The sequence below is a fragment of the Musa acuminata genome, chromosome BXJ3-3, assembly GCF_036884655.1.
Source record: "Musa acuminata AAA Group cultivar baxijiao chromosome BXJ3-3, Cavendish_Baxijiao_AAA, whole genome shotgun sequence".
NCBI classification, from domain to species: Eukaryota; Viridiplantae; Streptophyta; class Magnoliopsida; order Zingiberales; family Musaceae; genus Musa; species Musa acuminata.
The window spans coordinates 34,011,492-34,038,671 of NC_088351.1; the positions used below are offsets into that span (position 1 = coordinate 34,011,492).

General features: G+C 36.8%; 2 protein-coding genes across 3 annotated transcripts in view; both read right to left on the minus strand.

Annotated features, from left to right (window-relative positions):
- Positions 1–2,088: 2,088 nt before the first annotated feature.
- On the minus strand, positions 2,089–10,197 carry LOC103979037 (uncharacterized). The gene is made up of 12 exons (XM_009395047.3): positions 9,946–10,197; positions 9,278–9,458; positions 9,140–9,202; positions 8,937–9,042; positions 6,077–6,181; positions 5,924–6,000; positions 5,716–5,845; positions 4,416–4,485; positions 3,940–4,131; positions 3,096–3,216; positions 2,395–2,619; positions 2,089–2,306 (listed from the first exon to the last, which is right to left on the minus strand). Exons 1-12 carry the CDS (start codon positions 10,020–10,022, stop codon positions 2,253–2,255), a joined length of 1,401 nt encoding a protein of 466 aa, XP_009393322.3. The 5' UTR covers positions 10,023–10,197; the 3' UTR covers positions 2,089–2,252.
- A 1,036-nt stretch (positions 10,198–11,233) lies between these two features.
- The window catches only part of LOC135633757 (BEACH domain-containing protein B-like), a 55,026-nt gene continuing 39,079 nt past the window's right edge, over positions 11,234–27,180 (minus strand). The window contains exons 23-41 of one of the 2 annotated variants that reach the window (XM_065143633.1): positions 24,734–24,995; positions 24,406–24,609; positions 24,118–24,339; positions 23,856–24,032; positions 23,609–23,727; positions 20,930–21,388; positions 20,571–20,784; positions 20,119–20,340; positions 19,555–20,025; positions 19,142–19,474; positions 18,587–19,039; positions 18,434–18,480; positions 18,265–18,358; positions 17,892–18,098; positions 16,265–16,390; positions 15,812–16,183; positions 15,438–15,669; positions 12,744–13,508; positions 11,234–11,688 (exon numbers count right to left, since the gene is read on the minus strand). In XM_065143633.1, coding sequence (XP_064999705.1) covers positions 12,805–13,508; positions 15,438–15,669; positions 15,812–16,183; positions 16,265–16,390; positions 17,892–18,098; positions 18,265–18,358; positions 18,434–18,480; positions 18,587–19,039; positions 19,142–19,474; positions 19,555–20,025; positions 20,119–20,340; positions 20,571–20,784; positions 20,930–21,388; positions 23,609–23,727; positions 23,856–24,032; positions 24,118–24,339; positions 24,406–24,609; positions 24,734–24,995 — 4,918 coding nt within the window. In that variant the 3' untranslated portion in view covers positions 11,234–11,688; positions 12,744–12,804. The remainder of the gene's footprint in view (positions 11,689–12,743; positions 13,509–15,437; positions 15,670–15,811; positions 16,184–16,264; positions 16,391–17,891; positions 18,099–18,264; positions 18,359–18,433; positions 18,481–18,586; positions 19,040–19,141; positions 19,475–19,554; positions 20,026–20,118; positions 20,341–20,570; positions 20,785–20,929; positions 21,389–23,608; positions 23,728–23,855; positions 24,033–24,117; positions 24,340–24,405; positions 24,610–24,733; positions 24,996–27,180) is intronic. The other variant, XM_065143634.1, reaches the window with a different exon arrangement.

Genomic DNA, 27,180 nt, shown 5'->3' on the forward strand with positions numbered 1-27,180 from the left:
TCTCATGAATCGAAGGATTCGGTGTCCAAACCCTAAGCCGTCTACCTCACGGATCGAGGAGCGGCTCCACCGCTTCCTGAAGCCCGGCGCGCTTGCCCGCCTCCGGGACTCCAGGATCAGCAGTGCCAGACCAGGCCGATCCGTCGCCCTACCCCGCCTCTCGTCCGCCTCGTCCCGTTCTCCGGCCGCGCTGCGACCCGCGGCAGCCCAGAACGACGGGATTTTCCCTTGCTTTGCAGTCAGGGCCTACGGCCCGAGGTTCCTCCAGCGGAGGAAGCTCGCCGCCGCCGCCAAATCCATCTTCTTTGCTCCCCCAAGCCCGGATCTCCCCGAGCCCGTATCGGACGCCTTCCCCTTCGATCTAGTCCCCGCACGTTGACCGGGGAAGTAGATCTTTCCCTTTTCTAATCCAATTGTTTGGTTCTGGTATCCAATCGGTTCGACAGATCGGAACCCAATAACGTCGAGAGCCGCCCCATAGGTTGGGGGTTAGGGTTAAGTCTTTCTGGTCTTTCTTCTTTCTTTTCTCTGTTTGTACTAATGAAATCGAGGAAGCATTTTAAAACGGAATTGTGTAGATCTGATGCTCGAAATGTAAAAATAACTGTATGTAGATTTGCTAGAAACTGGCAGTGCCTCCATGATTATTAATTGCTTCACTGTTTCATTTGATGAACCGGACTTCATTACTCGTCAGTCTCGCTTAACTGCTAGCATACTTTTATTATGGGGCAATCATTGGCAACATCTTTGTATTGGCTCATAAACACCAACAGCTGCTATTACTGATTAGTAAGACTGTCTCTTCATACTGTTAGTGTTATCTTGGCGCATCTTTCCCTGAGGTGACACGATTGCTTTTCTTTTACCTCCTGATCATGCAGTGTCTAACTCTTTCCTTTTGTGGCATTTGGCCGTCTGAGGATGTTAGTTCGTGGATCAAAATAATATCATGCTTGGTTCTGTACGAGCATGGTGAATGAGCGTGAACCCATGTATGATGCAGGCGTGTTGCCAGCACACAGATTACTGATTGTGATATCTCATTCATGGTTTTCACCACTTCACATATTCTTTCCTTGTCACAGAAGTCCCCGAATCAATCTTTTCTATATGGAAAGCGGCGGAGTTACTTTCCATAATGATTCATTTCTTATAAGATCGTGAGCTCCAAGGCTTGCTGTTTATTATAAATGAGCGCAGGCAATCGATCATTAGATTTCTTTTAGTGAGGAAGAATGGGGCGTCAGCTGCAAAGGAGTAACAGAAGTCCCTTGGGTAAGTATTGCAGTATATATTATTCGTTAGTCCCACTTACACCTTATTGAAGTAATGAGAATAGTATTGGGCAGACGCATTTGATTAATGTCTATGGTGAATTATTACGGTCATTAAATGTCATGGTTTGATATTAGAATTTTTTTATGGACGTGCAATGTTTCCCTTTAAGAAATTCCTAATCATAGACTTTGATATTCTTCCATACCATGAGTTTAGTTAGATCCAGTAATGCAGTTGCATACAATTTCTTGTCAATATCGATTGGCTTCTTTGATTCTCATGAGTTGCTTCATTATTTAAAATTTTAATATTTTTAATCATATATTACTCAATATGAATGGTAAATGCATCGAGATATGTCATTATATTACGTCGATATGCTCGATATAACTTGATATATATTATATCGATAACTGATCGGTATACTGATATGAATCGACAAGACATTATGTTTTCGATAGTTGTTGACCACATGAATACACCAAGAATACCCATCTGGATTGTATTGTATGATGAGTAGGTTTATCTGTGCTGTGGGGGTAGAGCAAGTGTCGGCCTTCACGAATTCTTTGGAACTTACTGTGGTCTATATAATATGTACCAACGGATCCAATTGGGTATCAGAAATCAAATTAGTAGGATTGATGGATCCCAAATTCAAGTCCATGTGTGAGTCTTGTATGCTGTTTAATGAATAAAAATTCAAAAAAGGTGATGATAAACCACTCGAACATTTTTTCTTGAAATAAAATAAGAATGAAGACTGAATCATAACCAATCAAACAAACGCAAAAAGAGATTTCGTGATGGCATAAAATAAAAATCTGCATTGGACTAAGCTGCAGCAAAATTCGAGTCTCATACAAAGGACTTGAAGGATGGATGACAATGAGACCAGCTATATATTTCCTCATGTTGGAGGACATGCATACCTAGATAAAAATGCACCATCCTCATCAAAAGAACAAATGTTATGTACTCTTCTCGACGGTGGTTTGCAAAATGTACGAAGCTTTATTCCGAACCTGAAAGAGACATAATAGGTTGAAGGTCAGTTATATATGTATATGATCTTCGATGCATAATAGTGTCTTCCACACTCCACGCACACACCTTTGATGCATATGATCTCCAATCCGTGCTTGTAATTTGGCTCGAGCAGTTGCGTAGAAATTTACACCACGTGTCAATAGCTACCGATTTTTCTTCACCCAGATGATGAAACGAGAGGAAATTCTCGGCTAAAACTAAGTAGATATATAACTTGAAGAAATCACAATCTTTATCCTTCACATTGACTGACATCAGTACTTGCAGGATTTCTTTATAGTCGTTCACCTACACAAAATATATTTGGTTCATTCATAACAGATTCGGACATATGACTCCTGATAATTATATAAGCTTGTGCAGTGAACATATAATCTATACTAGCAATGCTAATCAACACATCCCTAAAGGTAGTTAAAGTGTTGCCAGGATATGCAGAGGTGAGTCGAAGTGTGCATGCAAGTGTTTTAAATTTGGCAAGAATCAGGAGATAAACTGGAATCTGTCAAAGAAAACAATATATTTATCTTCTAATTTGTTAATACTGAAAGAACATCCAATACCATAATTAAATGCTAAAGGGAATTTTCCAATTTATTGCATGTGCATCCCCCATTTTAAGGAGAATGCCCATGGTCATTTAGATTCTCCAATCAGAGCATCTGACAGACATCTGAGTACTGGATATGCAATGTTATATGTGAATCTATGAGCAACTTTAGCAAGAAACTGAAACATATTCAATTTGAAAGATTAGAATTAACCTTTATGTCAAAGCGCAGAGTCAGCAATTGTAGCGCGATTTGACTCCTGAGTTGCTTGCTACGGCCATTAGTCACAGAAATGCATTCCACAACCCTTAAACAATTAAGGTCCTTTGAGGTTCTGCAGTTCCAATAGATTAAATAGTCTACTTCAGATGATCTCAAACAACATATTTATGATTCAATGTATTAAACAAGCATATAAAGTGGCAATTAGTCAATCTGTCTATGATAATTAGTAAGAAACTTCTCTAGCACAACCATGAAACATACGTAATAGTACCGCAAACAAAAAATGGAGGTAGCAATAGGAACCAAGGTTTTCATTTGAAACATATATATATACCATCCATCAACAACACAATCCCCAATCTGCTATAGAAAGATGAAAAAGAAAAAAAAAATCAATTGAAAGCCATTGGAATAAAGTACATTTGTGGTCTCCTATGTCACTGGAAATTGAAAGAGAAAAAAAAAGGTATATATAGGTCTGCATAAGTATTAAAAGACTTTAAATGGGACAGTGGCTCATGAGAATCAAAGAAGAATGACTAGATAAAGCCAATCAATATTAACAAGAAATTTTATAATGTATGCAACTGTGCTACTAGGTCTAAACTCATGTTGTGAAAGAATATCAAAGTCCATGATTAGGAATTTCTTTTAGGTAACATTGCACATCCATCGAAAAGCTCTAATATCAAACCATGGCATTTAATGACCATAATAATTCACCATGGACATTAAGCAAATACTTCTGCCTAATACAATAATAAAAATATTATTATCATTACATCAATAAGGTGCATGTTGGACTATGAATAATATAAACTGCAATATTTACCTGAAAGCAAGAGACTTTGCCACTCTTTTGCAGCTGACATCCCATTCTTCCTCACTAAAAAATCTAATGATTGATTGCATGCCCTCATTTATAATAAATAGCAAGCCCTGAAGCTCACGATCTAACGAGAAGTGAATAATTATGCAAAGTAGCTCCTCTGCTTCTGATATAGAGAAGATGGATCGGGGACTTCTGTAGCAGGGAAAGAATATGAATATCCATGTGTGAAGTTATGAGAACCATGAATGAGATATCACAATCAGTAATTTGTGTGCTGGCAACATGCCTGCACCATACATGGGTTCGTGAGCATTTAGCATGCTCAGACAGAACCACGTTCCTAGGCCCATGACCATCACATGTGTGGTGTGGAATGTGTTCAGCACATGGCTTGCTGATACCTCATTGAAAATCGAATTTCAACAACAAAGATATTTGACAATTAGGCTATGGTGTTTTAGGATGATCACAATTACCTGATCTGACAACACGCAGATATTACTTTGATCCACGAACTAATATTTTCAGGCGGCCCTTCAGGTTTATCTGACAAATGTAACAAAAGGAGTTAAGACACTGCATCATTGGGAGGTACAAGAAAAGCAATCGTGTCACCCTTCTTAAGTAAGCCTCAGGGAAAGATGTGTCAAGATAACACTAACAGTATGAAGAGATAGTTTTACAAATCAGTAATAGCAGATACTGGTCTTTCTCAGCAACTACAAGATCTTGCCAATGATTGCCCTATAATAAAAGTATGATAGCAGTTAAACTAGACTGATGAGTAATGAAGTCCAGTTCATCAAATGAAACAGTGAAGCAATTAATAATCATGTAGGCACTGCCAGTTTCTAGCAAACATCAGGACAAAGAAATTAAGGTAACAAAGTTATCTTTTTAAATTCCTTATATTAAGGAAATAAAGTTAAAAAAGAGAGAATTTCTAGCACAACCTATTCATGCGGATTTGAGCTTTTCAGGAAAAAGAAATAGCAATACTGGTAATGATATCTAATGTGCTACTTTTGATAAACAACTGACATATGAATGGATTTCTCAGAGGTTCTCTTCCTGATGATGCTTTGGTCATAAGATGTAGAATTAAGCAATAAATCAGACGGGAGTAGGAAAAGAAGACTTCAGGACAAATTATCTGAAAATGATCTTACTGAGGTTTTCCTTATGATTCTGGAAAAATCATTGATGTTTGTTCTACTGCTACAATTGTCAGTACGTTAGTGCCCCTATTCTATCTTCTGCTGTGGTTAACTGTAATTCAGTTCTGACTAGTAAAGCAAGCAAATACTCAAAACTGCTAATGTTACAGGTACTGTTAATTACAGAACTGGTTTCACACATGTTATTGACAAGCCTGTTGATGAGAGTAGCCATTTGTCTTTGATAACAGTTGTGATTTGGAGAGAAACATAATCAGCTTTGGAGTCCTGTTATTATTATTCAATCACATGGTAAATGAAGTATTTTATCTGCCAGAAACAAGTATGATAAATGGAACATCAGATACAGTCAGTCAACATAGATTTGATATCTTATTTGATCAGTGCAGTTTGCATGTTGATCCTAAGGAAGATTATCACTGAGTTGACAGAATATGAGGCTGGTCTAAAAGCAAATTCATCTTTTGGGACCCATGCCAATGTGTTCATCATTATTTATAAACTATAAAGACAGCTATAATGAAGTTATGTTGACCTTTATTCCAGAGCATCCTTATAATAATTGAAAACATCAAAAGTAATGGATGTGAGAATTAACCAGTATGGACTTCTTGTGAAAGCGATGAACGACTCATTGATGTATCGAATAGATATCCATAGGTTGCCAGGGCATCCATTAGTTGGGAATAGCCAGGAAACCATCCTAGTGATACCGATGGCTTATCAGCCTGCAAATCTTAAGGTATTTAGAAATAAGATAATCATGTTTATAATAAAAAAGAAAGAAGAAAAGAAAACAAAGTTACCTCATCTTTCGATAGAAGGATATCGCACCAAAATTCACAAGCGGAAACTTGTAGCTCTCCATTTGATGAGTACAGCACTAATGACACAACAATGATGATAATTTGTGAGAGTTAACAATCACATAACATCATCAGAGAAGGATATGGACTGACTTTTGTTGAACACCCAAGTTGCAATGGAATCCTCCACGAAACCAGATACGAAGGCCAATTTGCAGAGCCATCTATTTACCAACAGTCCTTCTAGGAAGCTCTCTCCTAAATGTAAAAGATAAAGAACAGGCACTAAAGTAAGATGTCATGAATAATCTCTATTTAAAACAAACCATTTATGTTAAGCTATAAGTGAAGATGCAGATAGGTGTCAGTAGAGACATTAAGCTATACGTAAATCACACAGAGGATATTATAACACTAAAGCTTAGCAAAGTAAAAAATAAGCTGGAGGGTAAATCACGAGAAAAAAAACTTGAAATAAGTTACACACAAGCACATTAAACTTTTCTTAACGTCTGACAAAATGCAAGGCTCAAAGGTCTAAACACTAATGTTATAGGAGCGAGTAACAAATATCATTGTGAAGCTAATATGAAATTTCTGTATCACATTGGAGAAAAACAAAATAAGCTAGAAAAGTTCAATTACATGTTTAGAGTTTTGTAAATAGAAAGCGTTATACACTTTCACTTCACTCAAGTATCCAAGCATGAAAGGACAGAATGTGCATATTCATATAATTCTGAGTTTTCTGACAATTTCTGAATTTGATGAAGATATAACTTCAATGAAGATAGAGCAACTAAAAATGAACTAAGGTTTTTAATCTCATACTGTACCGGTGTACCGAGCTTAGCTTGATATGGTACTTTATGGCATAGCAAGTGATACACCAGGGCGTACCAAGCGATACGCCTAAAAAAGGCATAAAACCCTTCGAAAATATATGAAAAATAGAAAAAAAAAGTTAGGATAGTGTTTTTAAGTTAGAAATAAATATACATTTAGTATAGCTTTAGCAAAACTAATGTAAATTAGGTAATAATAGTGCCACATATCTTTTTCAGGCTTTGATGAGTAGCCTTGTGCAAGGTTCGCAATATCGATCAGTTCCAGATCATCCTTCCGTTAATATTGAATTATATACAGAAAAATTATTTGAATTGTTAGATTATTTTGTATATAACTTAAAACTTTAATATTCAAATGAATTAAGTAATCACATGCATAGATATACCTGATTCTATCATCAAAACGAATGATGGACCTCCACGGGTGGTGGGTCGAGGTTCTTGATCTTATGCATCTGTGAATCACTATGATATGCTTGTCGGACCCAATCTTGAAATTGATCTCACGACATACTGTATTGAAACATCGTATGTCATTGGTGCATCAATGTGGTGATGGTCATAGGTTGATCATCATGAATCACATGTGAATTTGATAAGCTTCGTGTCTACGTCGTGTAGGCTCTGTTGCATTTACTCAAAATCATCCACGGGCTTCCCCTTCCCCCTTCGTGCATAAACTTGACCAGTACTTTGTCGAGTTCCATGATCTGAATATTTGGTGGCATTTGTAACATGACACATCAACCTCTAATAAACCTCCACTAATAAAATATCACATGAAATTAAAGCTTTTGGTTCAAGATTTAGCTCGGTCCACTTACAATTTGGTTCAACTAAAGCATGACATGGCCTAATCCAAATGCGACATGAATCAAGATTTCCCTAATTTGATCCCCCCCCCACGCTTCTCTTACTTTACTTTACTTTACGGGGTCAATATTTGTCGAGGACCATGCATTGGCCCTCCACTAAATCCCACCGTATGCCCTGCTTGGCATCCCTGAGCGGCCATGGCGTCGCGCTTCGTTCGTAGGCTTCTTCTTCTCCAGCGCTTATCGACGCTGAGAAGAGCTCGATCGACCTCATCGATTCTGGTAGCCTCCAAAGCTCCTGCTGACATCAGTCTCTTCTCTCCACCTAGGCCGTAGTCGGCTCTCAATCCTCGATGCGTTTCTAGGGTTTTCTTCTCCACTCGGCCATTGGCTCTCGACGAAAGGCATAACCCAACTGCCTTAGACTACCGATGCGTGGTTCCCCCAGATAGTCCCTTCCTTTTTCTTTGGAGCGAGAGCTTGTTTATGAAAGAGGCTCCTTCGATTGGGATCGGACGATATATTGAGATAGAGCTTTACTCTCAAAATCGACCAGTATCAGTCGGTACAAGTCGAAAACGATCGAAATTTCAATCGTTATTTCTCGATACAGCCCCTATCGCCCAATACAGGGCCAAATCCTGATACCGCCCGATAGTGTGCCGGTCTGCTGGCAAACCGGTATGTACCACCCATACCGGGCGGTAAGGTACGGTTTTGCAAACCTTGAAATGAACATTAAATACTTGTACACTGTGAAGAAATTTACTGATGAACTACAGGGTTAGAATAGGCTGTGTCAAAGTCAACTAAGGGCAATATTAAGTCAACTGATGCTAAAAATTATATGAATGAATCCAATTTGTTTGTATTCAGCCTTTGCTACCATTTCAGAGATTCTCTAAAAATTAATGTCATCATACTTCACATCTGTTATAGATGACAAAAAAGTAGTGTGTCAAATAGGATAGCTGGTTACTCTCATGGAATACAATTTCCTCCGGACTGCTTCATACCAACCGGTATTTGCCGGTCCAGTGAAATTTTGGTTTCCACCATGTCATATAACCTTTACCATCTTTGTGTTTGATAAAGAGAAACAACCATTGTATAATAGTTCAAAGAACTCCACTACACATCTCAAAGCACCTACTCCGGAAAAAATAAAAACATGCAGTATGATGGTATCCTATTAAATGTTAGTATGACCTAAGGCGCATAAGTATCTCGAAATTACACCACAAAAGATGGCAATTATGTCGGCATGCAGAGATGGAAGACAAATCCAATGATGGAAAAGTTAAATCTTATAGCACAAATGTTATGAGGACTATGGAAGAGTATTGCAACCTTGTTCTTCATTTAAATAAATGACTGAAATCAGATCTCCTATTGATGACGACTGCAAAAGTTGACAATCTGCTACACCCTTGTACTCGGTTGATGGCAGAGATTTCTACATGTAAAATTTGAGGAAAAAAATAACTAGCTAGAAGGCAAGTTATCTCTATCTCATAGGTCTCAAGTTAACACCTGGGATCCAATTTGGTTACCTGATGTCCAAAAACTCTTTGGCCCCATAATGGAATCTCCTCTTCGGCACTCATCTCATTAACCTATGAGTAAAATCATGCTGGATATCATATAAGATGATGAAACTAGTCCAGCTACAATTGATCTATTCTACTTGCCTGTTTCTCGCAATCGTGAACGAACTTAGATAACATTCTTTCTTTGTATTTTCGACTTTTGTCATCTTCATCTGAATTGTATCCCTTAGATAAAGATAAGCGCTTGGACTTGCGATGCACATATTTGTTTTTCTCTTCATAATAATCAGTTAGAAGATCATCCAAGCCAATGACCTTGCTCCTGTAAGAAAACATGATCAAGTCAACATGCATTATATTCATCATCACAATAGTCAATATCCATAATTCATCTCAGAATGCTTTGTCCAAGTTTAAAAACGATGCAGAAGACTCAAGCATGAACTGGCAGGATTTCAATTCAAGACATTCCAGAACGTCATAAGCATAGTAATAGTTTTGGACCAATTTTTCAATAAAAAACGTCTCCAAATGAGTCAACCAGCAGGACAAACTGACATTTTTAATCTGGGATCAAGATTTGAACCACCACGATCAAGTTTTCCAACAATTCAGTAATGGAATTGGCTGTGCTCATCAGGCCCTCACACCAGATACTTTTTTTTTTTTTTTCTCTGAAAAGCAATTATGCTTTGGGTTTTGTATCACAAGAGAAGATACAAGATGCATACGAAAACCTAGTTTTATACTCATCATGGACAGCAAGAGAAAGGAAGGCGATATTAGGGTTGAGGGGCTAAGGAGAGGACCTTTTGTTGGTGTTGGTGGGACGGAGAGGGGTTCGGACAAGCTGGTCTTCCTCCTCGAAATCGAGAGGCTCCTCCATCACGCTCCGATCTTGCGACTCCGCTCGCCCGCTCGCGCGATCTCTCTCTCGTGCTCTCCCGATAGCCCAACTCGTCGGCGGGACTCCTTGAAAGTGAGGCGCCCGCTGCCGTGACTTCCGTGACGATACGTAGCTGGATCGAATCGTTGCTTCGGGTCGGAGTTTCCGCCAGATCAAACATGAATCACCGCATAGAATCATATCGGATGTCCGGGATCGGACTTGGGCCCGGTTTGACTCCGATCTATATCGTGTCAACCCGGTAATTGGATCTTGACCTGCGGTGTCCAATTTATCAAATTGGCAGCACCAAGATGATGATGATGATGATGATGCAAATACATTTTGTGTTGCAAGATACAAATTACTAGTTTATGCCTTGTAGGATAAAGATTAGGATGCGAGAGGTGATATAAAACTCATCCTTTCCTTGTGTAAAACATGTTGCAAACACTCGGAAGAGGTTTATACCTTATGGAACTTATCAAACTTGACTTAGCCAAGCCGGGTGTCTTAGGTAAAATACTAAGGAGGTATCGAAGTGGTTGTCCTCAAAAACGACCCGGCTGAACCGAGGTGGGCCTCTTTGCGGTACGATTAGAAATGCTGTGATTAAGACGGTTCTAGTACAAATCTCTTCATTCCAGCTGAGATAGTCCCTTTAGTACATATATTTCCTGTGCTAAGGGCTTCGAGGTGGTCTCTTCTATATTAAAAAAACAAAGTTTAATTTAATTTTTAAAACAAACTTAGTTCAAGATCAAGTTTGATTCATTACCCTCAACGAACTAACCATTTGGTGAAGTGGAGCACCCGCCGAGTAAAACAAGCCAAGGGAAAACATTACTTGGGAACACACTTGAGTTTATGAAACCCCAAATCCCCACCCCCCCCCCCCCCCCCTCTCTCCCCCTCTCTAAAAAAACAAGTTAAACCGAGCTAATAAGCCTTAACTCGTTACAGTTGCTATGAGGTGAAGGCCGGGTATGAAGAAAATTGAAGGTTAACGATGAGAGCGCAGAAAAAAAAAAAAAAAATTTGTCATCCAAATCTTACCTTTTACAACTTGTTCTGCCAAAGAAATATTTTCATAATTTTGATTCATTCAAGAGAACAAAAGATCCAAAGACTAACACGAGATAAAATAAGTGTCAAAAGAGAGTCAGGAATGGACCAGAGAAACTGACAGATAACCACATTACACCAGAACATATGACGATACAAAGCACAAGCTTATACCCATTGCATCCTCCAAGTAAATCTACATTTACAATTTGCTCAAGAGCCTGCTGATGCAAAAGAAAAACAAAGGAAAGTACAAAAATATATATAAAGAAAAAGCAGCAAATGGACATACTGTACAAGTTAGGTAGGTAACTTTTATCCTCAGATGCACGATTCAAGATGAATTGAGACATGGTAACAGCCTGTGTTTGGTCAATGATATTTCTGTAATGCTCAATTATTTGACAACCACACGGAGAGTGCACTTGGTAAAGAAACAAAAGAATGTTGATTCTTAAATTTTCTTTTTGGTACCAGTTTGAGAATGATCCTGTTCTAGCTTGGTTAGATACATCAATGGCAAGCGTATCTTTGATGATGGAACTTGATGGCACCAAGCTATCATGAATGGCGAATGATTCTTATCCTGGACATAATAATCCTGCATTGCATTTAAAATGAAGGTTAACTTGATCAGCAAAATTTCAAACTAGCAAACTTATTATATTAAAAATTTGTGCTGATGAGAAGTGTCTCAATAAAATCACAGCTTAAGTAGTTCAAACAGACATTTAGTGTAGTAAGCTTATTAATGGAGAATGTTCCCTGTTGTTTCTTATAAACAATAAGCCCATTACTCATAACAGTACAACCATCAGGAAATGATATGATACTTGGAGTAGTGCCTATTTTTCTATTTTTGTCCAAGCTAAACAAAACCATGTCTTAGCTAGTTTGGTAAAGGCACGTTTACTGAAATAAACCAGTAACTACAGATGCTTGACATATTACAATAGGTAAGTGATTCTAGTGATATTACCATTTGACGCCATAAATAATTTTTCACAAAGTGCTGCAGATTCGTTGATCCTTGTGTCTTGTCAAGTGAATAAATACGAAAAGAACAAGAGACTCCACACCCTATCAAATAGAATACAATTTATGTCGTACTTAGTTACCCAATTGCTACAAGTGTCTATAATGCAAACCATATTTTTCAAAATCAATGTTGGATCTACTCCAAGTTGTGAAATCAATTTATGCCAAATTTGACAGATAAGCAAGAATCTTTACTCCTATCATCAAAGATGAGTTTCTTTAACAGAAAAGTATCAGACTATGGAACTCCTGATAATCTAGTGTTGAAGTTCCATTCAGACCATAATAGTAGGGATCAATAAATTTGTTAATACTAACATTTATAAAGTCACTTAAGCTAAAGCATCGAAGCAAATAAACTAGTTATTGATTGTTCAATAATTCAAACTTCGAAATACTTACTAGAACCACACTCTAAAATGCTTTAGATTAAACAAGCATATGATCACGTGTCAAGACTATTGCCTGTGCATCTGAAGATTATATTCAATAGCAGGCTAACAGGCCATATAGAAGCCAAAGAAGTAAATTAAAAGTTGCTTTTTATCAGCAATTAAGGAAATCATGAAACACGTAATCCTTGTGTCTATACAGGAGCCAAACAAGCAATCACAATACCTTCAACCAAATCTATCAGAAGCATCGATAAACTGCAGCCACAAGCTACCAAATCACTGACTTATCCTGTCACTGAATTCTTTGACTTATTGTTGCGTGTAAGGCTACTACCTCTACGGATAAGAGGGTTTTCTATGGAATAAACAAGCAGACTTCCATCCTTAGTCCCAGCTAAGAAGCACTCTTCAGGTGTCACAGCTAAAGATGTAATTATCTTCCCAACTCCTTCATACTTTTTGACAACATCAAGTGAATGCATGGAGCGCAAAATTATTTGTCCTTGGTCACCTGCACAAACAAGGAAGTCACCGGAGCTACTAAGCTCAATGCAGTTGAGGCGCCCATTTGATTCAGATGATGCAACATGTTTTCCATTGATAGAATACATATGTAAACTCAGATCACTCTCAGCATAGACCACCAGCCTTCCATGTGGTGATACAACTAACTTGGACAAAGGACTACCAAATGGGTGCTGAATGGAACGTACGTAAGTTCCTTCCCGTAACGTATGAAATATACAAGTTCCATCTTTTGATCCACTGATAACTATATCAAGTTCTGCGCTGACGAATAAGCATGTAATTATGTCATCGTGGCCACATAGTATATGGAAGGGGCTTTCAATAATGACATGATCTTTTCGAGGAAAGTCAGTTTGCAATGTACGAGATCTCTTCTCTGTAAATCTTCCTCGATAAGCATGCCATACCATGACGGTTGTGTCATAACTTCCGGTCGCAAGTATACTTCCATCAGATGAAACTGCAAAATGAAAGATTTTCAAAGAGGTGTATAAGAACCAAACACAGAATTAAGAATTCTGCATGGATTACGTCACATCATCACAAATAGCAGCATTAAGTAATTTAAAACTGAAGGCCGGAGGAAGAAAAAAAATAAAGCTTATCATACAACAACAGTGGCAATTTTTCTGCTTTAAAATTACACAATAACATTTTCCAAGGCAATATCTAAACTAAACTGTATATATTATACTTCAACAACACAAATCTCAGAAATATTAGCTCTCTCAGACTCTACCAGGCATGAGATACATAGTCCAGTATCGAGGCAGAATTAGCTCAGTTCATAATCAGGTCTTTGAATTAGTGCAATTCATAATAAGGTCTTCTGGTCCATGATTCTGAAAAACTTCATATTACAATTCAAAACTATGTCAGACTGAAATCTAACCGAGAAAATTGATTCAAAAAAATTAGATCCATATCATTATGTTTTGCCCCTGCCTTGAGAATAACAGATTATTTCCATGGCAAAGAGAGTATTGGGGAAGATGGACCCATCACTCAATTAAGTGCACTAACAATGAAGGCAAATCAACCAACTTCTCAGAGAAGTACCAGAACCGTCAAAGTTATAAGACCTTGATATATAAAGAATGATAGATAAATTGTTACACGCAAATAGGAAAGATTGTAATTTATAAGACAAGATAAAGGAATGACCTGCCTTGTGTGGGTTACTCGTTAAGATAGAACAAGAAAATTCACATTTGTGAACAATTAAGTGTGCTTCGAATTGAGGATGAAAACAAGAGTAAATTGTTGTGGCAGTATGGACACATTGAGAGGAGACTAATCGATGCACCAGTTAAACAAAGTAAATCAATTAGGCATAGCAGGGCAAACGGAGAGAGAGAGAGCACCTACAAAACTTATTAGAAACTAGCAACAATAAAAAAAAATTAAATGAGTCTCAAATTACGTGGCAATATTGCCCTAAACAGAGTTTAGTGGAGGAAAAGATCTATGCCAACCACTCCTGGTAGATGGCACATTATGCCACACTTGTTATAGATGAAGAAATGAAATAAGATGGAAAACAAGGTTCGTCCAGAACATAACTGTTTGTAGGCCAATGAATAACAAGAATAACAAGAGATTTTTCCATATCGGAACAATACTTGCGGGCCCAAAGAACTCTACTTGATTATATCTCTGAATAGAAGTCTAAGAACACGTATTGGATTCCACTCAAGTTTACACATGTAACAATTTTAGGTTATGTCTCACTAGCATGGTCTAGATATTGGTAGTATTTACCTGTCTGACAGCCTATCGGCAGGTGAACCAGGGTAAACCGGGCAGTTCAAGCATGGTACTAGTCATACCACTCTGTATGGACCTTGCACCATCCAGTAAAAACCTAAGGGTCTAATATTGTGGTAGGCTTATGAACATTGATGTGGGCAACTAGATTGGGCCCCACAAACCCCAACCTTCTCACACTCATTCAGATATGTGGATTTAGGGTTGATCCAAATGAAAAACTTTCCAAAATTTCAAACATTAAGCAGGACTGACGAGAGTTCAATGCAATTCCAGTAATAAAAATGTCATACCAAATACTTATCCTCAAAAGCATTTATTTTTCTCAATAGTGTTAGCATAGGTTCTAAAGGCCTGTATACTTCAGAAGGATGCATTACTACATAAAACTGGATATGTAAGCCATGTAGCTGAACAACAGAAAGCAAAAAAAACAAGCTTTTACATAATCTAATGAGCAGCTAGTTGAATGGCACTATATTAGATATATAGCAAAGTGAACTTCGGATCCTCTTAACCAACCGATTATCTGTTTTTTTATATTTTGAAATCATAGATAGAAAATCCCAAGCCACATAGATGATGGTCAATCGTAATTGCACGTAGTTTGTGATAGAAGTACCTGCAACACAGCTGACCACATCTTTGTGTTGTCGGATGCTCTGCACTATCTTTCCATCATTTAGGGATATCACCTGAAAACTATTTTCCCAATTACCACAAGAAATCAGATAATTTTCATTAAGAACTTGCATTGTTGCCAGGCACTGTCTTCCAAACTCAATATTTTCAGCCAGTGGAGTACCAAGCTTGCGGGGGGGAAGAACATCAGAACCTATTCCAAAAAATGGTTCCTACATCAAAAAAGAAAGCAAGTGAGGAAAACAAATTGCCCAAGATATTGCCACTTGAACTGCTAATAACCCTATTGCCCTTATAAACATCACTTATCATACTATTAAATCAAAAAAATTTGACGTCATCTATGAAGATAACCTGGGATCCTGAAAATGTGAAATTTCCACCAGTTTGAAGCTGTGTTGTTAACCAGAGTTTTACTGACAGTGTGAGCCCTTGATTCACCAAGACTATATTAGAATCCAACAAACCAATAAAGACTATAGCAGAAGGAGGACTAGCTGTACTGGAAACAATGGAAGTTAACGCGATTGATGCAGGAGCAAAATACAAAGGATGAGCAATAGGGATAGGAGGCCCTCTTCTTGGATGTTTCTTACGAAAAATCTGGATTGGTGATTGACCAAAATTTGCAATCTGGTCTTCTATTGAAGATTTTTGTAGCATATCATCCATGTTCTCCAAATCAACAGCACCTTCGTATGTTAAGTAGTAAAATATGTTGGCTGCCTGTAGCCCAGCATAGTTTCACAAAGTCAACTTCAGTAATATAACATGACAAATAGTAGAATATTTCAGGCAAAATCATACCTCCATGGCAGGCTTTCCACGTTGCTTATAGCCAAATACTAGATCAATCCAATGATGGAGATTGGAACTCACATACTCACTCTCCAGAGCTTCCCGATTCCTATAAATGAATTCTTCAGGAGAACCCTGCATATTGAATTCAACCATAGAAATTAATAAAAGAAAAGGACGAATGACAAGCTCATATTTCGAGAAAATAATGTACATCAGGGAGACTCTTAAAAATTCAAGAGAATCCAATAATAAGAACTCCAAAGCGTGATATAATAAAAATTAAAGATTAGAATCTTCTGTAACTCCAATTTATTTTACAAAGATAAAGATATGCAAAGCTAATTATAACTCCTTGCTATATTCCATTATGAAAAATTAAAAAGTGAGGAAGCATTCAAGTCACCAATGGAGAGAAAGGAGATGAAGAGAGATCACGTTGTATAAAGACACATGGAATATGATAAATTACCATGAATGTATTTTCAAGTTATATACACAATGCCATGGTTGCAGAATCAGTTCAAGCTATGCTCCTATGTATTTATGTGAACTACTCCCAGTCTCCCATTAGGAACACACTATAATTACATTGCAAAGGGTCAAACAAAACCTCAAAGAGTGGTGGTACATCACCTTCTTTTACACAAAATATTGGTTTGTTATATATGAGACCCACTTAGCAACAGTTGAGGTTTTGTGACCTCATCCAACAAATTTTTATCCCAAATAAATTGGTCTGCTGATGATGCAGTATACAATAAGAGCTGATAAGACATTTACTGTTGATATCAAGATCTTAAGATCAAATCCTATCTCCACCATTTATCTTTTTGCACACCAAAAGAAGAAAAAAAGACTAAAAAATGTATCAACAACAAGCAACCATGCACCATGTTTAGTATTCCAAATTCTATCTTAAAAAGGAAACTGGAATATTCAGACTCTTGTTAATCTCCAGCTTCTGCCACTTCATTTATCTTAAAACCATAGTCCCTCTTTGGCTTCCACTTATTTCCCTTGATATCATTTCTTCAGTTTGTCTCTGTAAAGAACTTGTAACCTACTGATCAAAGTATATTTATACTCGGGACAAAAAAAAAACAGATCTAGATCTTTCTACAGGAATGTAGCTCCTTAAATCCACAGAGAAAAAAAAGGGACAAATTAACACTGAAAATATACTCTTTTTTCATGTCAAGAATGTACTTTGTGGAAGCCGCATAACTGAGGTGGCTATTCATAATACGACGTTGAACAACTAATGAGAAATAATAATTGACATATGAACCTATTTTTGAAGGTACACGTTATAAATTCCTGCAGATAGAAGGGAACACTTATGAGTCAAAACTACTGTTTGCACAAAATGTCAGACATGAAGTACTATCCTTCATAAATTATGACTAAAATAAATAGTTACTTTTTTTTACTCCTACAAGGACAAACTCCATGGATGGAATTAATCAAAGAAATGAATAGCTGCTTGTAGAATTAAGCGTGAACCTCCAACACATTACAATGAGGGAAAACTTGTTTTGATCTTCATAACATATAATATATAAAGTTCATAAATAAATAGAGTAATAAAAAACACAATGGCTAATCACAGATTCCATTTGATAAGAACTGATACCTTAGCCCATGGTGGGAGAGCTACATCACCTAATGGTTCACCATCTTGCTTCACCCCTAAATGATAAGAATTTAAATTGACAAGAAATTCGGGCATGTAAAAGAATTCAGGTATTAGCTCCTTCACATCACTTGTATTAGATAGGCAATTCCTGTATGTTCCATCTATGCTTTGAAAAAGACGGTCTGCATGATCAAACTTTCCGCCCTGTCCAAGTATACTTTTCATAACTACTATTACTCAAGAAAAATTATCATATATTCAGCAATAAAACCAAAAACAGATCAAGCAGGACAAATATGGGTCACGTGAAATAGAAAGGACAAAAGGAACTAGGAAAGATCCAAAAAAGATCAGCAGTTGATCATGATACCTGCAAATTACGGTGCAGAGCTGTAAATGGCTCTAACCTAAGCAAGTAATAGAGCACAATACCCATACTAGAATAATGTGATCCGTAGTAAAAGCTGCAACAAGAAAACCAATTTTAGATTACTTTTTAAGGCCAGAAAAGAAAAAACATAAAAAGCAAAATGTACAACCTAGGAATATCAGGATCACAAAAATTACGATATCTGTCTTCAAAAACCTGCATAATGCACAAGACAATTCAATTAACTCCGTTAGATGTTCCATCACAGATACATCAAATATAATTTAACAAAGTGAATTCAAGTATAATTTTACTAAGTAACCTCAAATCGTTTGGAATCCAAGGCACCAACTGGTTTTGAAAGGTCCCTAAAAGTAGATGATTTGTTGAAATCAAGTTTTTCAGATGAATAATCAGCCAACACCCAAGGAAAAACAGGATACTGAGTCAAGTCATTATAAGATCTGCCAGCAAGAGTATTGAGAATCATTAAATATTCAAAGTTGCTGATTTCTCTTCTTCTCCAACTCTCCCTGGCATTTTCAGCCATCTCAAGTCCTATACGCCGGTCCACAAAAGAAATGATTCCATTTTTGTCTCTTGAACTTCCTTTGGGGTACAAGGTCTCATTCCTAAGAGAGACTACTAATGTTCCAACATGTTTGGCATCTTTTTGAGATGCAAAATTGAGAAAAACAGGCGCTGTGGAGTCATTAAAAAAGATCTCTATTGCTGTATACTGTAGCAAGTAGCGAGTCCAATGAACTGCTTTTATCTGCAAGAGCAAGGAAAAGTTAAAATAACCCCATGAAATAATTAACCAATTTAAAAATGTATATAGAAAAATATATATATATGTGGCTTTTGAGATACACACAGCAGAGAGGTTCCATCTCCTATGCAGTTTGATCTTGTTGGTTTTGTGTTGTAAAGAAGCATCTACATCCTCACTATCAGTTGGAGTTCCTTTTCCACGGTTGTTATCAAGAGTAGGACCTTTATTCCATTTCTGCTTAGGTATACTTCCCGGTTGTTCACATTTGTTAGAATCTGAGTTCCCAGTATCTCTGAAACTTTTAAAAACAGATGATCCTCCTGTACCTTCAACTATGAACTCACCAGCAAAATGCAGAACATTCTGCACGATAGCTAAATGCCCTGCCAATTTTCTCTTTGGTGTAATAAGCACAGAGGGGATTGACAAATGAACCTATAAAAGAAAAAGATGCATAAATTCCTTGGTGCATATACCCAAAGACTTAATTTACATGTAAAAGAAAAAAATAATACCTCGCTCAAATCACTTTCTACAGAACCAGAGGAAGGCTCCTTTTTGTCAGGAACAATATCCACCTCACTGCTGTGGTCTTTGATGTATTCTATAATTTGATTTTCTGAAGAATTATTTGGGCCAGAGTCATTCAGCCTAGCCAAGTCATCATCACAAGTCTCCAGAGATTTTTCTTCAGTAATTCCTCGCACACCTTTTAAAAGAAATTGTTTCATTTGTTCAGGAAAACTCGTTCCCGTACCAGTAAAGGATTCATTTGCAGGCTGGCTGGCTCCGTTAGAAATTTTAGCGGTTGGAGGATGACAAAGGCGTTCATCAAACTTATAATTGCGTTTAAGTTTGGGCCTACGCCTCCAGCTATCCTCTGTCTTATCTAGTTTCCAGTGTGTGATGATAGCATTTGGAAAAGGATGTGAAGACCATGGACCTCTCTCATCAATCAAAGCACGGTACATATGGATCCATTTATCCTGTTCAAGATTAAGAAATCATAGTTATCAATTGAGGGAGGACATATTCCGAATGATCTGAAATTGCCTAAAATGAAAGAGTAAATAGCTTACAGCAACAATTTGCTGCTCCTCATCAAATGCAAGCTGGAAAGAAGCTTTTCGGTTGTCATCCGAAGATAAAACTGCATTTACATTAGACTGAATGTCATCATCAAAGGTTTTCTGCTGGTTTCCCAACGCTAAAGAGTGCTCATCCAGCTTCACACGGAGGTCCTGCAACTGCTTTAGGCGATCTGCATTGACAGACTTAACTGATTTTGCCTCATCAACTGCCTGAACGAAGAAAAAAAAATTAAATGACTGCATATATCAAAAGCCTATTCACAGTAAGCTTGGTCTCTTTCGTGGAATGATCCAATTGAAATAATACAATATTCATGACAGAAACATTGCAGCTTTAAAGAGGCTTTTCATGTGCATATCATAAACTAAAATTGCCTCAACCCACATTTAACTGATGGGCAAAAGACTTGATGATACAAAAAGAAGAATCTATTACATACCGCAGCGAGAACTCGATCCCTTTGAATTAGACCAAGAATGAATCCAGCTTCCTTTGAGCTGCCACATACCTCAACTGGATCATCCCTACCCAAGATACTAGTGGCAAGCATAAATTTTCCAAAGTTGACAATTTCTAGAATCAAGTGTGTTATAACATGAAAACGTGCCCCGTCATCCAGCATACCATACTTAGACCTCATCGTAACCAAAGACCTGTTTTCAACAAATTGAATAATAAAGATACCTTCCTAAGAGTTTTGCAAGAATAAAATGCATTTTGAGGTACACCCATTAACATATTAGATGAATCATATATTAAATTCAACAGATACTCCCAAAAACGTTAACAGAAAGTTACCAAATATAAAAATGCAGCCTATTCTTGCTCTGATCATCATCAGAAGTAAGAAGAAGTGGAAGTAGAGAAATGAACTGCTGGACACATCTTGAGGCACTTTCCAGATCAGCTTTGCAAAGGTAAAGGATCACAAGATGAAAGATAACTCTTGGGCACTTTTCTCCCCTTAAAAGCATTGCTTTGTCGATATATTTGTTTGTCTTTCCACCCAATGCATTAGTAATTCCACCAGAAACAACTACAGCAGCCATTTCTGCAGCAGGAATGTTCAAGGACTCTACCAATCCACGTGCTCTTTGGCCAAAAGATGGGCCACCCGTATTTGAAGCTTTTGGCATCTTGCTTGGCCCTTTTCCATTCAATGCACCAATAAGAATCCATGTTTTATCATATAAATCCCACCATCCATCATTTGCCTTATCATCTTCCACAGCAATAGATTTAAAATTCCATGAAACTCTGAAAATTGCATGAACAAAATAAACAATAATATAGACGTCCATAAGAACAAAAAGAAGAAATGATACATCAGTACATCAATATGGTTCGGTACATACCGTACCGACAGTTAGTCAGTACACTGGTACAGACCGGTAAGATGAACCATGCTTCAAGGTACAATGAGGTAAATGAGAGTCATAGAAAGTCAATGCTTTTCAATTCTGTTTATGTCAAAGGTTACAGTGAGCATCAACTGTGGAATCGAAAGGCAGAAAGACATTCATCGTTTTAGTTAGTGACATGAAAAGACTGATCACTAGGTAATTGTAATTTTTAGTCAACTGGTAAATTGGGTCTACATTGTATCCCAGCGAATGTGAAACAGGTAAAAAGGAAAGAACATATTTACACAATTATTAGGATAACTATGAGCAGCAATTAATTAGTCAAAGTGGCCACAAATGCACCAAATTATGGACTGATAGCTTCCAATGCATTACTGACTAACCCAACTCACCAATTCTAAACACTTATCTGGTTAGACCTAGCCCAGAAAAATTAGCTAGCCATCCAAAATTCCAAATAATTAATTGGTTGCCAGGAACCAGGACATGGCTAGTTCAAACCTAGCCCAGCAAAATTAGCCGAGCCATGCTGATGGGGTGGTGGCACATGGCTACGCCGATTTTAGTTTTAGGCTAGTGCGAACTAGCTCAACAGATGTAACAAGACAGTTATCTACATATGCCCCACTACACAATGACAGAATCTTGACTATCACTGAACTGAAGGTTATAAATTGTTGTTCTTTCAACGAACAAATTTCTGAGATCAATAGAAAGAACCGTCTCAAAATTTTGTTTTCAAGAGACACTAAATCACCAAAAGACAGTTCACTAAGACAACATACAATATGAACTTTGTATAAGAATATGAACTTCAGTTCAGTGGTGGCACATGGCTACGCCGATTTTAGTTTTAGGCTAGTGCGAACTAGCTCAACAGATGTAACAAGACAGTTATCTACATATGCCCCACTACACAATGACAGAATCTTGACTATCACTGAACTGAAGGTTATAAATTGTTGTTCTTTCAACGAACAAATTTCTGAGATCAATAGAAAGAACTGTCTCAAAATTTTGTTTTCAAGAGACACTAAATCACCAAAAGACAGTTCACTAAGACAACATACAATATGAACTTTGTATAAGAATAACAAGCTGTTCCAATCCAAGTTTTCTAAAATAAGCTTAAAGGTTTTTTGTCCCAGGAATTGTATAATGAGGATTAACTAGCATCAACTTGCATCATGTAACAAAATTACTTGGTTGACCAGATTGATGAATTAAGAATTGCGTCAGCAGTCCGGAATTATATTGTCCATGGACTGCTAATATTTATTTATACATATTAATAAGAAAAACACAGCCAAACTACCCGCACACATCATTTTAGTCATCTCATGGTTAAAAAGATTAAAAGAATAAGCATGTTCCTAAAAATCAGCATATTGCAATCCACATTGACTAATCATATTGAGGATTAGTTATACTGTCATAGTATAATATGTACAAAAATATACAAATTACAATAGCATATATAACATAATGAAAATAGTAAGTGGCAAATACATATTACAAAACTGCACATGATATTTGATATTTTTGTAAACATAAGTGACAGATAGAAGATTGATATAATACGATAAACTCATCAAATAGTACACATTTAAAATTTAAATATTGCATATAAATCATATCAAGATTCATAAGAGCAATAAAAAAAATCAAAATGTTGCCATAAATTCCAAATTTAAGTTTTTATCTCTACATTAATCAATAATTTGAAAAGTTAAACCAAATAATAAAATCTTTTTGTTGAAATCCGATTTTAGGATTTGTATCATCCATAGTTCGCCTTATCAATTCATATCGATGTACCGGCCAGCTATCAATATGGTATATATCGATCCATACCAACATACCAACACACGGTATGATAGGACATAATGATAGACAAGTATGTACTGTCCATACTAGTCCCCTGTCGAACTAATATGTATTGCCCGTACCTAGCGGTATATGATGGTACGGTAAAACTTGGACTATCATCTAATCTGACAAATCCAGATCGCTCTTTTTTTCATATTTTGAATGACTGATCCTGTTCCCAAACCCAATTTCTAGAACATAGTGATTTAGAAGAAATAATATCTTCTTTAAACAGAAGTCTTACCTAGGAAGTTGATCAGCTTCAAGATTCAGTAACTCACTAACTGCAAAGTTGATGTCCTTCTGGTTATCTGGTTGCAGTCCATCAGAAGAATAATCTGAAGAGATTCCAAGATTTGGAAGCTGCAAAGAAAGAGGCATGGATTCTGATATAAGAATATCATATTAAATTATTCGATGTACAAAACATAAGAAACAACTTCAAAATAATTAGACATTAACTATTCCATGAACATCTATAAATGACGTACCAGAAGTTTATCACCACTTTCAATGATTACCAACTCATTGATAAGCTTTAGAAGATACAGTGTATTGTCCCGACATGGCTGTGAAGTAAAAATGTTCTCCTCCAAAGAAATTTCAACAAGACTTCCAATTAGATCTTCATAGATATCACGAAGAAAACATGAATGGGATAGTTCCTCCTGTAGATGCAAACCAGACTTGTGATTCAACAAGCAGAAACTGAAGAATACTATTGCAATATTTGTCGCAGACGATTTGACATACCTGTTCCAAGTTCAATAACAGGAAATTTATTGTCTCCTCTAGTTGCTGCCAACCACCCTTTACTGAAAACAAACAATGAGAAAGAACAACACAGTACAAATTCTTCACAAGAATTAGCTCATCAAAATTCAAACTATCAGCTTTAGTTTTTGACTCCGTTTCATAGTTCTTAAACACATCAAGCCTGACAGATGTCTCTAACCAAGAGGTCCAACCATATTCCTGTAAAAGCATTATCGAATTACAAGACATTCAAGATATGAAATAAAAAAAAGCTTTAAATAGTACCATTAAATCTTCAATATTCGAAGGATTTGAGTCAAGCAGATTCAGTAAATCTCCTAAGATTTTCACCCGAGTTGAGGAATCCTTGCAGGTTTCCAGATATTTAAAGATGCAGACTAAAATCTGAGGAAGGAGAAAATGAGAAGAGAGACCCATAGAGGACTTCTTATTTCTCTGTGCATCAAGATGACTGTGTTTCTGCAAGACCTGAAGAAGGACTCAACAAAAAATAAATTTTATATTTATTATTGAATCATGATAAGATCGATGTGACATTAGCCATCTAAGTAAGCAACTGTCTAAAATTTTTCTCCATATTACATGGTATTACCTGTTTAGGACTAGCACCACCAAGAAGGACGTCAAATAATGTAGCACAAAGATGGTCAGAGAGTGGAAATTTGAACAGTCTCTCTGACATTGCAGAAAATATCGGTTCTGGCATGGTTCCTCCTTTTCTGAAATTTTCAGAAATGTATTTAGATCGTCCAACAGAGAGGCTAAAGAATTTCATTCCCTTTTTCTCTGAGGGAAGTCCAACCAACAACTTCCCTAGAAACTGCAAGCCCAGCAGCCTGATAGGCTCCAATTCCCTGAGGTGTCAAGTAAAGAAAGGACATCACTATAACTACATGAAGAATTGGGAATTGGGAATTTATTAATCATGCCAATGACAAAGCACAAAAGAAGCAAAAAATCTTATAACCCACCAATCTTGCTTCTATCCTTTTTGTATTCATACATGTTGGCGGGCAATTTGGAAGATCATAAGCAGCCCATTTGATGGTAAACACCAGTAATTCTTTCGACTTTAATAGGTGCATGCATACTTAAAGTTGCAGAAGAAAAAAAAACATAAAGAGTAAACCAGGAAGAACCACCCAATCAACAAATAAATAGTCCACAACAATCAGGCAGTTAAAGGGACGAATATTAGTTGTCAGTACATTTTTGTTTCATTGCATTTGAAAGACTAGATGCTGCAACCATGGTTCGGGGATACAGTAGAGTTTTATTATATTAAACTTAGGGGTTAAGGTGAGATTATTTTCAATTGCTTTTTGTACTCTTTAATAAAATCATAACAAATCAAAATGTTTGTTTTTTCACATTTTCTATGGATTTTCCATCCAGATCTTAGTCATATATTAGGAAGGGTGTTTTCATGAGATATGAATTTATTTGTATTAGTTTAAGCTAGCTAGTCTTTCAAAAGTCCAAAAAGGTAATTGATTGCAAGGTTTGCCGTACCACGACATACCGCCCAACATGGTTCGCGTTATCAGTCCATACCAGTATACTGACCAACCATCGGTGTGGTATGTACTGACAGATCGACACATGGTACGTTGGGACGTATCGATAGACCGATATGTATCGCCAATACCGGTCCCCTGTCGGAATGGCAATATACCACTCATACCAAGTGGTATACTACGGTATGATGAACCTTGCCGTCCGATATGGGCAGTACAAACAAATCCGATAAGGGACCAATATGGGCTGTACATACTGGTTTGTTGGTACATCCCACCATATCATGTGTCAATACATTGGTATGATTCGATACATACCGTACCGACAGTCAATTGGTACACCGGTATAGACTAGTATAGTGAACCATAGTTGATTGCATTGTATTTAGAGGTCAAGTTTAGGGAGGATTCTCAGTATGATAAAGATTTAATAGAATAATAGATCATTAATAGACCAAAATTCTATCTCATCCTTTTACTTATGGCTTAAGTACTGTATATTATAATAAAGGCTAAATTCTGGGTCTTGTAACTTAAAATGTTAAGATGCTTCTATTGATGAAAAATAGAACTTTTCTTAATGCCATGTAACCTTGATTATCCCTTTTCTCCATCCTGAGTGTTTCATCCTGCATCTAGTCTCATTCTTATCTTACACAGTCTTCTACTTTCTCTCATTCTTCACTGCCTTCATTTCTATCAGCATTTGCATCACCAAATAATGCTAACCGTTCAGATTTTACCAATTAGTTTTAGTTATTTACAGACATTGAAATCTCATTTGGAAAAAGAAATCAAACAAAACAAGGGTCTACAATCCAGTTTAAAGGATGTCCTAGTGTTTTTCTGAATAAAAACGATGAACAAAAATTGGTCAATGGTTGCAAGAGTTAGCAAATTTAAATATTTCTAATTCTACTTTCCTAACAATTGACACAAATAATCTTCTGATTCTCATCCCAGCACCACTCTTTTATACATGCTATAGAGGTAGAGCAAGAACTAAAAAAAAACTCAATTAAAAACAATAAAAAAATGATAGCACTTAGTCTGTACAGTAATAATTCACTAAAGAGAGCTGACTCAGCCAAAAAGATCAGGTAATACTGCTGAAACCAATTAATTGGCACCATATGCCCACTGCACAAGGAGTTTCACATTAGAGCATAAAGTGGAAGAGTGAAAAAGTTTTGTTACTTGACTTGCATCCCTCGTATATGACTTTCTTAGTTATTCCACCAAATGAATGGGGCATCCTACATGGTCTAGACTCCTCAACTCGTTCGCCACACAGGCAGGTAAATTTTTAATAAGGTTCAACTTCAAACTCTGGCCACAAAAAGATTTGGCCCATGCAACACGATAAGGGTACAAGCTCACTCAGAAAGATAAAACAAGCTAGAAATAATCAATAGGAAAAAAGAACAGAATAAGGAAAGATGAACTCTATAACATATCAAAATGTAGTAAAAGATTTAGTCTGCATGTAGTACCATCCACAACTTGCATTTTAAAACTTTAC